General features: G+C 41.6%; 1 protein-coding gene across 2 annotated transcripts; it reads right to left on the reverse strand.

Annotated features, from left to right (window-relative positions):
• Positions 1 to 472: 472 nt before the first annotated feature.
• On the reverse strand, positions 473 to 12,459 carry LOC108423625 (long-chain-fatty-acid--CoA ligase ACSBG2-like). Of its 2 annotated transcripts, none has more exons than XM_017691052.2 (15): positions 12,262 to 12,459; positions 11,015 to 11,060; positions 10,172 to 10,480; positions 9,299 to 9,570; positions 8,340 to 8,428; positions 8,069 to 8,189; positions 7,514 to 7,594; positions 7,144 to 7,293; positions 6,749 to 6,916; positions 6,112 to 6,293; positions 5,302 to 5,535; positions 4,532 to 4,749; positions 3,617 to 3,756; positions 3,098 to 3,341; positions 473 to 579 (listed from the first exon to the last, which is right to left on the reverse strand). In XM_017691052.2, the coding sequence occupies exons 2-15, from the start codon at positions 11,052 to 11,054 to the stop codon at positions 503 to 505; spliced, it is 2,325 nt and encodes a 774-aa protein (XP_017546541.2). In that variant the 5' UTR covers positions 11,055 to 11,060; positions 12,262 to 12,459; the 3' UTR covers positions 473 to 502. The 2 variants fall into 2 exon arrangements, with proteins under 2 accessions (XP_017546541.2, XP_017546542.2); XM_017691053.2 differs by lacking the exon at positions 12,262 to 12,459 and adding an exon at positions 12,211 to 12,242.
• Positions 12,460 to 13,037: the final 578 nt, after the last annotated feature.

Here is a 13,037-nt window from a genome sequence, read left to right on the forward strand (position 1 = left end):
CCCTTTTTCCAAGCGTCTAGTAGTACCTATGGTGGCTTTAGGTCTCCTGCCATAGTGTGTTCGTGATGTGGTTTTGCTTCATCAGGTTTTCGTTTATTTGACAATGAGGATTCACCCTCCCTTGCTTTTTCTTGTGCTAAATAACAAGAAAATCCTCTGTTTCTCAACATTTCGGTTCTCAAACTTCTCATAACACAACATTGTTGGCGAGCACCGGCAGCTGCTTCAACATAAAAACGTGAAAGGCACTCTCTAGAGCCAATATTTGAGCCACTATAGGCTAGTGTTGAGACATGGCAGGGCAACATGTTGGAAGAGGACCCGCTCCTATGTAGATATGAAGGGCTTATTCTGAGCTAAAGAAAACACAGCGATTCACTGTTATAGGTGATTTTACACTAATGAAAAGATGATTTTTATATACTAGATTACATTTCTGCTAATAGATGGCCCTAATTCTTACACACTGCACCTTCAAGTTAAAGTCCAACATTATGGTGGACTATTCCCCATAAAACTTGTCAATTTCTTCTTTGTACATTTTTGTGACAACTGGCCTCTTGAGCTTCATAGTGGGACCTGGAAGAAAAAAAAAGAATCAGTGAGTGATTCCTGCTAAAATAAACATTTTAGCTGAGTCATTGCTTTCAATAGTATAAAACTAATTATGTTGAAGGCATTTACTAACACATTTCAGACCTAACTGTATCTTGGATGGCAAAGAAAAAGAAATGGATCCTTGACCAAATCAAGCCCTGACAATGGACAGCCCTGGCAGAGTCCAATCCTGACTGGGAACCAGTCCGACTTACTGCCGGCTATACGAACCAAGCTCCTGCTCTGTTTATACAGGGACTGAATGGCCCGTAACAATGAGCCCCTCACCCTGTACTCCCGGAGCACTCCCTACAGGATCCCCCGTGGGACGCGGTAGAATGCCTTCTCCAAATCCACGAAACACATGTAGACTGGTTGGGCAAACTCCCACGCACCCTCCAGGACCCTGGTGATGGTAAAAAGCTGGTCCAGTGTTCCACGACCTGGGCAAAACCGACATTGTTCCTCTTGTATCTGAGATTCAACTATCGGTCGGACTCTCTTCTCTAGTACCCCTGCTTAGACCTTAACGGGTAGGCTGAGAAGTGTGATCCCCCGATAGTTGGAACACACCCTCCGGTCCCCTTTCTTAAAAAGCGGGACCACCACCCCAGTCTGCCATTCCAGGGGGACCGCCCCAGATGTCCACGCAATGTTGCAGAGGCATGTCAGCCAGGACAGCCCTACAACATCCAGAGCCCTCAGGAATTCTGGGCGGATCTCATCCACCCCCCGGTGCTCTGCCACCAAGGAGTTTTCCAACCACCTTGGTTACCTCAGCCCGAGTGATGGACGGACCCTCGATTGGATCTCCAAGCTCTGCCTCCTCTAGGGAAGGATCATTGGTGGGATTGAGAAGATCCTTGAAGTATTCCTTCCACCGTCCAACGACGTCCCCAGTCGAAGTCAGCAGCCCCCCAGCCCCACTGTATACAGTATTGGTCGGGAACCGCTTTCCTCTCCTGAGGCGCCTGACAGTTTGCCAGAACCTTCTCAGTGCCTGTCGATAAACTTTCTCCATGGCCTCACCAAACTCCTCCCACACCCGAGTTTTTGCATCAGCCACCACAGAAGCCGCGATCCGCTTGGCCCTTCAGTACCCATCTTTTGCCTCCAGAGTCCCACAAGCCAACCAGGCCCGATAGGACTCTTTCTCCAGCTTGACGGCTTCCTTTACCTGAGGTGTCCACCAGCAGGTCGGGGATTGCCGCCATGACAGGCACCTACAACTTTGCGGCCACAGCTCAGATCGGCTGCATCGACAATGGAGGCACGGAACAGGGCCCACTTTCTGCTGGGTTCCTCTGCCAGACGTTCCCAACAAACCCTCACAACTCGTTTGGGTCTGCCAGGTCTGTCTGGTGTTTTCCCCCGCCATCTGATCCAACTCACCACTAGGTGGTGATCAGTTGAAAGCTCCGCTCCTCTCTTCACCCGGGTGTCAAAAACACACGGTCGCAAATCCGATGACACAACTATGAAGTCGATCAACGAACTGCGGCCTAAGGTATCCTGATGCCATGCGCACTTATGCACACCTTTGTGTTCGAACATGGTGTTTGTTATGGACAGACTATGGCGAGCACAGAACTCCAATAACAAAACACCACTCGGGTTCAGATTGGGAAGGCCGTTCCTCCCAATCACGCCCTTCCAGGTCTCACTGTAATTGTCCACATGAGTGTTGAAGTCACCCAGCAAGACAATGGAGTCCCCGCAGGGGGCACTTTCCAGTACCCCCTCCAGGGTCTCCAAGAAGGCCGGATACTCTGAACTGCCGTTCGGTGCATAAGCACAGACAACAGTCAGAGCCTGTCCCCCGACCTGAAGGCGCAGGGAAATAACCCTCTCATCCACCGGAGAAAACCCCAATGTACAGGCGTGGAGCTGGGGAGCTATGAGTAAGCCCACTCCTGCCCGACGCCTCTCACCCTGGAAAAACCCCAGAATGGAATAAGGTCCAACCCCTGTCGAGAGAGTCTGTTCCAGAGCCCCTGCCATGTGTTGAGATGAGCCCAACTATATCTAGTTGGTATCTCTCGGCCTCATACACTAGCTCAGGCTCTTTTCCTGTCAGAGAGGTAACGTTCCATGTTCCAAGAACCAGTTTCAGTAGCTGAGGATCGGAACACCAAAGCCCCTGCCTTCGGCCGCCACCCGATCCACAATGCACCAGATAACAACAACAACAACAACAATAATAATAATTATAATAATAATAATAATAATAATAACAACAACAATGGCATAATAACAACAACAACAACTCCACTACAAATGAACCTTTCTTCTTCTCAGCAGTATATACTGAATCACCATATTTCTGTTGACCTATGTATTTTGGCTAGTATAATGTTTACACCAAGCATACTTCTAGAAAAACACCCTGTTTGTTACTAGAATAACAAACTGCAGAGACACTATACAAATATGCTTCTGTTATTTAATACTCACAAGCTCAGTCATACAGATTTTAACTAGAAAACATAAAAAATCTTACCAAGCTCCCCTCCAGATATAGAGAAGTCCCGCGGCAGGAGAGCCCACTTCTGAACCCTCTGAGCATTGGATACGGCCTTGGCGTTGACTTTGTCTACACCTTCTTGGATAGCTTTGTAAATGGCTGGCTCTTTGTTGTTGATGATTTCAGACACTTTGTGGGCAGTGACTCCCTGTCGCTGGCAAAACTGCACAGCCAGTGGGCTCAGCTTATCTGTAGGCTCTCCGTTCTCATTAACCTGACACTGAGGAATGCAAGATGTTTCACTTCATTATTTGAAAACCTCTAGCAAAATTGAAACCAAAGTTTTTGGAGTTATCATGCCATTTGCAAAATTATTTGCAATATTATTTTTGATGGTTCTTTACACTCACACATCTCTTTAAAAGACCCATCCAGTTATACAATCTTTAGAGAACCAAAAGTGGTTCTTCTATGTCATTGCTTCAAAGAACGCCTCTCAGGACCTTTATTTTTAAGGAGGTAGAGCTGTAAAGGGCAAATGGTGGACTGCCTTACTTTCAGAGTGAGAAGCATGGACAGGAATTTCTTTCTGTCTCCCACTAACATGGCATTGCTAATGATGGACACTTCCTCTTTGAGTGCATCCTCGATGGGGACTGGTGGGATGTTCTCTCCTCCAGCAGTGATGATCAGTTCTATAACATACATACAACAAACATTTTGAGTTTCGGGGCATTCCCACTTATTCGTTTCTTAAATAGATAAACTTACAGCAATTTACTATCACTTTTCTATCACCCAAGTTTATCTTGCCTGTTTTTTGGCAGACTTCTTGAAACTGTGGCTGACTACATATTCTGCTTAATTTACTAATGTTTGAGCAACTTGCAGTTGTGAGTTTCAGTGTATTTTGCTTTTAAAACATCTAACATCAGGGATAAGTTTACCATGTCACAAAGGACTGTTGGTGGGAGATTTAATCTAATGGTAGCCTTGATAATATGCTGAAACAATATTTACCACAAGAATAACATTATTTCAGAGCTCAGGATCAGATGTATGTGAGAAGATGCAGCACAAAATATGCTATGATGTAGCAGCAAGCTTTTCACAGTTCACAGTTCACAGTACTTTATTAGTCCCAAAAGGGCAATTCATTTGCAGCCTTCTCATCCGTTTTATGTAGAATGTTTCAGTGAGAAAGAACTTTATCAACACAGCTCCGTCTTCATCATTAAACTGTTATTTTACTTTTGTTTCGAGCTTGTTGACAGTTCTGTTGTTTCACTGCACCTCACGTGTGTGCAGTAGGTAGGTTATCCTCTGGGCTCTTTATGGGCCTATGTAAATCAAACTTTAGTAAACTGAATCTTTACTGCAGACACACTCAATACTATTACCTTTCTCTTCTTGTCAGTCTAGTCTTTGAACCTTTTTGTGAATTTCCTATTGCTTTAGACTAAATCCTACCTTTTATCCTGCCTGTAATGTAGAGGAAGCCATTTTTGTCATGCTTTCCAAGGTCCCCTGAGTGCAGCCAGCCTTCTGAGTCCAGCGCCTCCTCAGTCTTGTGAGGCATGTTCAGGTAGCCCATGAAGATGTGCCGGCCCCAGAAGCACACTTCCCCGTTTCCGTCTGCATCTGGCTTGTCCAGCTTGGTTTTGCAGCCTGGTATCACTTTACCACAGCTGTGGGATCATACTGGGATTGTGAACATACATCCTGGATACATTTATTTGTTGTGGATGAATCTGTAAGTCTACCAGTTGGTCTTAAGCTCATGTTTTTCAGTTACACTTTACTGAACTGTTCATGAGGTACATGACACCTACAAAAGTTCATCATGAGAACTGACAAACATCTATAAAGGCTTATTCTAATTGGTGATGATAATTTGATTTGAAAATCTGACGTCAAGCTAAAATAATACTTATATCAGGTGACCTGTTTTTCTGACACTGGGTTGGGTCATGACTCTTTGTGACACAGATAAAATCTTATAAATAGCAAAAGGAAACTCGCATTACTTAAGAGCCTCAACTCTACATCATTATACACCAGAAAGTGTCAGTACAAAGCCTGCTTTTCTCTGTTTGTTATGATAAAGCTCCTGTCAGTGATAACACACTTAGCTGCACCAAAACAGACAGGCAACACCTGAGCTAACCTAAAACAATGTACAATTTAAAATCTAAACCAAAAATAATATGCTGTCACTACAGAGAGAGAACAGAGCTCACCTCATGATCCGGAAGCAGGAGGTGCAGGACATGGTGTGTGGTCCCGAGCTCTCACTCATGCCATACCCTTCAAGCAATTGAATGTTGAGGCTCATGAAGAACTCCAGCGTGTCCTTGGTGATGGGAGCAGCACCTGTGAAACAGAAACTACAGCGGTCCAACCCAAGGGCAGCGCGCACTTTCTTGAAGACCAGATTATCAGCCAGCATGAAGCCCCAGGGCACAGAGGGATCCCTGGGAAACAAATTACAGAAGCATTTAACCATTTAGATTCAGATTTGAACAATAATAATCTATGCAGGATAAGTGCTCACAAAGTAGACTTTATGGGGAGACTGAAACAAAATATAACAACATAAAAATAAAAGACAAGTCTGATATATGTGAAAATGAAAGACATAAAACATATTTTTAAAGAGCACAATAGCACTATAAAGGGCCCACATCATGGAAATTGGAAATATGTGGAAATTTCCTCAGTTGGCAACACAAAGCATTCACTCCCCAGTCCATACAGCCCAGATATTGAAAATAAGCTGCAAAAACGGTTCATTTTCAACTCACCGTTTTTGTGAGGTCACAAAAACAAACACATTTATAATTTAGCTGCCTATGCAGCTTATAGCTTTACAGCCTATCTAAACTGCTATAGGCTGAAATTTAAACTAGTTCTGAATCTATGAACTGCTCATTTATCTAAAGCCGTGGCCACCAATACTGGGAGCACATAGGGTAGCATGTTAAATGCAGTCAGGGACTAAACTCTGCATTAAAGTAGATGTCTAGGAGGAGTGTTGATAGAATACATACCCATTCATGGCATTATAGCTGGCCTGAAGTCCTATACCCTTGGCCCAAGCAGCAATTTTTTTCTTCATGATGGAAGAACTTGCACCGACGGCTTTCATCGCTTCCTGCATCTTCTCCCACACGCGTGGAACACCCAGAAAGGTTGTAGGCCGCACTTCTCTCAGAGTTTGGGCCAAAGAACCCTAGAGAATTGTAAACTTACAGTATGATATTGATACATGCAGACTTATGTAGGCTTCTTCATCACATCTCAGGATGCATATTGTTTATCAAGATATAATGATCACAACTATTATTTAACAAGCAATCACAGTAAGAGTCTAACCAAAGCCAGTGAATTATGCCACTGTTACATTCAAGAGCATTTTTTTAATAAATGCTATTAGACGGTTCCAAGCTTGGAAACTTGTAACTGGTTTAGAAACTTTCTTTATTACGTGAAGCCTCTAAACATTTAAAAAAGGTTCTTCAAACTCAAAAATCTCATTAACAAAATGGCCCTTTAAAGAACCATACCACTGAGGGCTTCTTTAGGGAACCAAAAGTGTTCCTTCTATGGCATCAAATTGAACAATCCTTTTGTTTTCTTTATTATAGAAAAACATCAGATTACTTCATAAATGAAGACAGTGTTAACCTTCAGTGCATCTGGTTCAGCAAAGTAGGTAGTGCCAGCAAACTTCAAAGAGATCCACATGTCATTGACCTGGGCCGCCACATGACTGAGGGGCAGGTAGCTCACCAAAGACGCCTCCGCTTTGTTAACACTGGCCATAAGACCCACAGCATTCGAGATCCATGTAATCTGATCAGAAAAGGGCAAAAATGTGGCATTTGTATTGATTAACATTGAGCTACTCTTTTTAACATGGCCTAGAACCATCTAACCAAGTTTCACTAAATACACAGATTTCTTCACAGGTGTCTAATCGATCTATTCTAATGTCAATACTAACAAGGTGATGTAAAAGGCCGGTTCGATACTCTTTAATAAAAAAACACAGTTTATTTCAGGGTCACAAAATAACTCACATTGTCATGACTGAGCATGACTCCTTTTGGGTTTCCCGTAGTTCCAGAGGTGTAGATAAGAGAGCAGCATTCGTTTGCCTTCTGGCTATTAATAATTTCTTCCAACTGAGCATCTGAAACCTCCTCACCAAGCTTCATAAACTCAGTCCACTGAAAGAACAGATCACATTTAAAAATGTATTCATACGGGGGCAGCCATTAATTAAGCCACCTCCAATATTAATATTTTTTCAGTCTGTCTGCATACTTGCCAAAAGTTAGCAAGGTTAAAACCAGGAAGAACATTAGGCTTAAAGGCCTAAGTCTTTTATGGTACAACGGTAAAACAGGTTTTGGTGAAACTGCCCTATAATTAGAGGAGGAGGCCTACCGCATACACATTGGACATTTTCTTCTCCAGTTCACCCTTGTATTGAATGATTGCCTTCAAATTTGGAAGCTGGTCTTTCACCTAAAGTAAAAAAAAAGAAAACAGCAACTTTAAAGAGAAACTTTAGCCAAAACAAAAAATTTAATGATTGCCACATTTGTTGTATATGTACCTACTCGCCTCCTACAGCAATGCCGCAGTTCCCTCTACAGTGATATGTTCAAGTTTAAAGAGTAGGCAAACCCTCTTCTGATGATGTGTGGCAGTTAAATCATTACAATGGAGAGAACGGATTACTCTAATGATAGAAATGACTTGCTAGATTAGAAGATAATAAACAATACTGCATAACACAACAAGTAACCTAATGAAGTTAAGGCTGGAAGGGTTGCTAAGATTCAGAAGGCATCATAGATTTGACTGTCTTAATTGCTAGGGAGAATTTTCAGAGTGAGAACTGCACCACTTCACATCACATAACACTTGATACTTTTGAGAAACGGGGTTCAGAAGCATGTCTTATAGACTGTAACAATTCATGCATTAATTATCTACCTGGAGGATTTTCACAAGCTGTTTGTTGTTTTCCACAACCACAACGTTGGCTTCACTATTATGTGCTACATACTGGCAGGCTTCTGGAGAGTTGGTAGTGTAGATTCCAGTAGCGAGTCCTCTGAAGAACAAACAGTGATCAGATCTTGTATACTTTTACCACTTATTACATCATGCAGTTTCCTCATTTTTTAACCTGCTTAACCTGCAAATCACTACAGATAAGAATGACCATAGAACACTAAATATATAAACTGAATTTCAAAAGTACCCCGCCATGATACAGGCAATGTTTGCGATGAACCACTCAGGAGAATTGAAGCCCAGAATACCGACTCCATGGAAACGCTCCAACCCCAACTACAGATACAAATGCAGGACAAACACATCCTAAGTGTGCACACACACCTTGTTACATATCAATCATATACAGATAACAGGCATATGTAGGTGATATTTTCAGTTGTATTTAGATGGACTAGACTAATCTGTGTTAAATTGGAGGTTTGAACACTCCACACCCTAAGCAATAAAGCCTGGAATCTAATATAGTGTTCATACAACTGTAATGTCATTTCTAAAATATGTCCTACATATAATTATGTATGTAAATAGCGTGATATTCTGCTATTGTTGTTAATATCATTATGGCCATCATACCTGGCATAAAAAACAACCTCATAGAAAGCAACTGAGCTTAATAGCTTCTACAAATAGCAATAAAAAAGTCTAAGACTACTATACTATTAAAAGAAAAGGTGCCAAAAAAGGTTCCATGGAGCAAAGCCAGAAGAACCACTTTTACCTAAGAAACTGGGCTGGGTTTCCCAAAAGCGTACAAGCACAAAGATGATTTTTAGAGGATAAAGCAAGCCTCACAGTGAACATGATGAACTTTATACTAGTCATGATGAACTTAACTCGAAGATCCTTTTAGGAAACCTGGACCCAGATTGGTTATTTAAAGCAGCGTTTCTCAAAAAGGTCCTCAAGGACCCCCAGTTTGTCCACATATTTGCTCCATACCCATGTTTTAAAAGTAGGGTTGGAGCAAACATTGGACTATCTGTGGCTCCCTGAGGACCAGTTTGAGAACCACTGCTAATGTTAAAGAACTTCCACACAATATAGATGCACTGTGTTAATAGTTTGAGAGTCTGCCAAAATTAAATGCACCCAGCCTCAAATTTATGTGTATATGTCAATATATATGTCTATCAATCTAAGTACCTTGAGAAAGCTCTTGGCTGCCATTCGGCACTGCTGTTGGTATTCTCTGTAGGTCAACGTGAGCCAAGTGTCGTCTTTCTTCCACCGGAGAGCCGGGTGATCGCCATATTTATCCACTGTGTCCTGGAACATCTGATGGACTGTGAGTGGAGGCTCAGAGCCTGGACCAGACTCAGCCATCTTCAGCTTCACTGCTTTCTCCCGTTCAGTGCTCCAGTATTGCTCTGCCAGAGCCAGGCAGACATCACCTGTAACTGGGACAGCTGCTTCCTCTGGTGTCCCAGGACAACAATGAGGACAAAGTGTCAGCATGATTAGTAAGTTTTTTGAAAAATGCAATACAATAGGGTCAAAAGTCAAGCTTATATAGCCTTCCAAGGTGACAGAATATTCTTCCAGCTGCCCTTCCATGCAGCCATTACACTGTTTCATGGACTCAAACAATTCTAAAGAACTGGACACCTCCAACTAGTAGCAAGATAGCTTATGTTACTGACAGGCTATCAAATGTCAAATTGCACCAATCATGTTTCTGTTTGTGAAAAAAAATTTGATGGTGATGGATGTCTGAAAGCCAAAGTAGGGAAAAAAACAATCCCCTTCTGTCTCCCAGACAAGTATACAAGGTGAAACAACCAAGATTTGTCAAATTATGGAACTTGCATTCTGATGGGACTGTACAGTTCTGCAGCTCAAATATATGTACCTCCAGAACTGTCCACTAGCCAATACAACCAACCCACTAGCAGTTCAGATACCATAAATACCTAACCTAGATCTTGTTCTAAGACATGGTCAGTGCTTGTTTGCTACTGACCTTCAAATGCAACAGATTAAAGCCACATCCTTCAGCGGAAAATTATCTGATCTCACCTGTGATTTTGCTGGCTCCTCCTGAAGCCTTTACAGCCTCTTCAAAACTCCCTGGAGATGCCTCCTCAAATCTGATGGTAAAATCTGTCAGTGATAAAGTTTTCACCTCTTCTGAAAGCTCAGCATCTGCATCTGCAGATGGACTGTCAATCCCGGAATCATCTGCTGAGGAGACCTCCTGTACCTTACTGCCGATGTCGTTCATGTTATCGTCAGCAATTAGAGAAGTCGGGCAGCTGCCGTTAAGCTCTGCTTTGGAACCTTGGAGTGCCTGAGTGTCTTGTACAGGGGCAGATACCTTTGAGAAACCTGTAGGAGAGCAACAAAAGAACATGAACACCAATGCCTACTTGGAGACAAACACGTGACATCTAATCCATGTTGTTTCTTTAGTTGTTGTTAAGCAGGAATGAGAAGACAAAAGCCACAGTGGAGTTGAACATAGCTCTCAGCATTATTTTCCATGACATGAATTCCCTTGGAATGGAACATGAAGTTCTCAACAAATTCTTAAAAAACAGAGCAGAAAAAGTGACAATTACAGTAAGGATAATAATAATAATAATAATAATAATAATAATAATAATAATAATAATAATAATAATAATAATAATAATAAAAGTACAGTTAGAACAAACTTGACAAATATTTTAAAATGTGTTATCAAGCTTGACTCTATGCAGAACTCCCTGTACTGTATATATCAATATTAAGGCCCCAAAAGTAGCTCTCTAAATTACACTGGTACCCTTTATATGAGACCATCTTGCAAGACAATAAAAGTCTGTGTTAAGCATGCCAATTGAAAGTCTGGATCAGAAGAATGATTAAAACAGGTGATACCTGGCACAGTATGTTCCAATGTCAACAGACTGCCTTTCATCCATATCTTCTTTCCGAATGGCCATTCAGCACAAAGAACAGAAGAATTAAAATGACTTTAAAAATGTTTAAAAGTGATTCATCTTTATGTTGTACTACGTTCATGATAAACATAATTCCTAACCTCTGGTGCCACCTAGAGTAGCCTACATCTAATGCAATTCAACAACACCAGGAGTGTTTATTATAAGGATAGTATTTTACTTTGCTTTAGATAGTGAAGGTCAGTTTTTTTTACAAGTGGTAAAGTGACTCTTTCCCAGTGCAGTGGGTCTCTAACCCACATCAGTATCACTAACGAAAGAGGGCAAAAGGACAAAGTTCATAGTTACAGCACTGGTGTGGCAACATGTAGGCCTGGGTCTGCACACAAGTGAACTTTTACACACATTTAGGCAAAAACTGGTAAAGTAACCCGTGCCTTGGACCACATCACATGTGAGCAAAGTAAACTAAAATGAAGTGTAATTATATAAATACTGCTCTTAGGTTTCTTGGCTGCCCCAACATCCTTTGCTGTGATGCGAGAAGATGAAAGATGTTACAGATCCATTCATTCATGTACATTCTATCTATTTCTATCTCTATTCGTGATAATCATACAGCCAGTGGACTGCACTGGCACACCTGGTGTGATATTCTCAAAGCATCTCCAAGAGCGGACCAGTGTTTTTGACCACACAGTGACTGATGTGAAGAGTGTAGCAAGTCTGATCCTGTATCTGCTGTGTTGTTCTGAGATTGATTGTGAATGTCACAACTGGAAACCAGGCAAAGCAGGAACCTCTAGAACGTCCCTGAAGCCAAAAAACAGAGCAAGAACAACCAGCTTTGGCGTTGATTTCTCAGAGCAGTGGCATCTGATGTGGCCTGAACCACATTATGACACCTCCTCATCAGTGCCTACTTTATTGCTTGGTCATCTGAAGAAAGCAAACTCAGTTCTTAAGGACTTTTGTTGTATGTTTCTTGGCATAGCAACCTGCTGGCATCATATTTGAGACAATTTAGACTAATACTAGTAATCAGGACGTATACACAGATAAAGACATGGCATATCTGACATTATCATCATGACCTCATGCACATAAAGATTAAAGGCAACATATTAATTATAAATGTAGACATTTCCCTTAACCAAGCAATGTCTAGCCTACCTTAATGCAACTACGATCATAGCTGTAATTCATTTAAGATGCGCTACTTACACGGTACGGTAGGCAGGCAACAGCGTTTTTGCTTTATCTTGAAATGTAGTGGCTCTTTGTTTTGTTGGTTGACTCCAGGCACTGCTGGCTATGTGAAGAGATAACTGTGCTGCTTATTCACGTACAGCCTTCGAAGTTCAGGAGAACGACTGTGATAAGATCAGTTATTTTCGAAGCCACAACTAATTCAGGAGTAATAAAATGTGTCACGTGACACAGTTAAAAACGATGAACCTGGGTGCGAGTGTAAGGGCCTTCATTTTTCCCACCCGTATTAAACCTTGGCCCGCCTCTTGTGTTATGATTGGATAATAGTGGATCACGACCCGCGAGGATTGGCTCGGGTTTTACACTCACAAGCCTCAGCCAAACAGCTTAAATTTATGAATATTGTTTGATAGACGCACCTCTATTTTTATTTAATTAATTTATTTATTTTTGCTTACTAATGTCATTGTATGTACTGGAATTTGCTGTCTGTGCTCAGCTTGGGTTCCGTAAAAAAATCTGTAAATCCACTGCTTCTACTGTTCAACAATAAAAAAAAACAAATAAGTAATATCACTGAACCTTTAAGGATTCTTTGGTAAAAGCACAAGGATGTTGATCAATTCGTCCAACTTCCTGCATCCAGGATAAACGTGTACTAATTTACATGTTATTTCAATGCTACATTTCCTGTTTATTTAAGTCTCTGGCTTTTTTTAACAATACTCAGAATTTACATCTTGAATCCATTTTAACTGATTATATGCATTAAATGATTGACTTCACAT

Source organism: Pygocentrus nattereri, chromosome 20 (assembly GCF_015220715.1).
Source record: "Pygocentrus nattereri isolate fPygNat1 chromosome 20, fPygNat1.pri, whole genome shotgun sequence".
Classification (NCBI taxonomy): Eukaryota; Metazoa; Chordata; class Actinopteri; order Characiformes; family Serrasalmidae; genus Pygocentrus; species Pygocentrus nattereri.

Excerpts from the sequence above, each read along its gene's own strand:
- LOC108423625 (XM_017691052.2), bottom strand. The coding sequence starts at position 11,054 with ATGAAAGGCAGTCTGTTGACATTGGAACATACTGTGCCAG. Across the intron at positions 7,595-8,068 it reads AGCTTGTGAAAATCCTCCAG|GTGAAAGACCAGCTTCCAAA; the intron begins GTAGATAATTAA and ends TTTTTACTTTAG. Across the intron at positions 5,536-6,111 it reads AGCTATAATGCCATGAATGG|GGATCCCTCTGTGCCCTGGG; the intron begins GTATGTATTCTA and ends TTTGTTTCCCAG.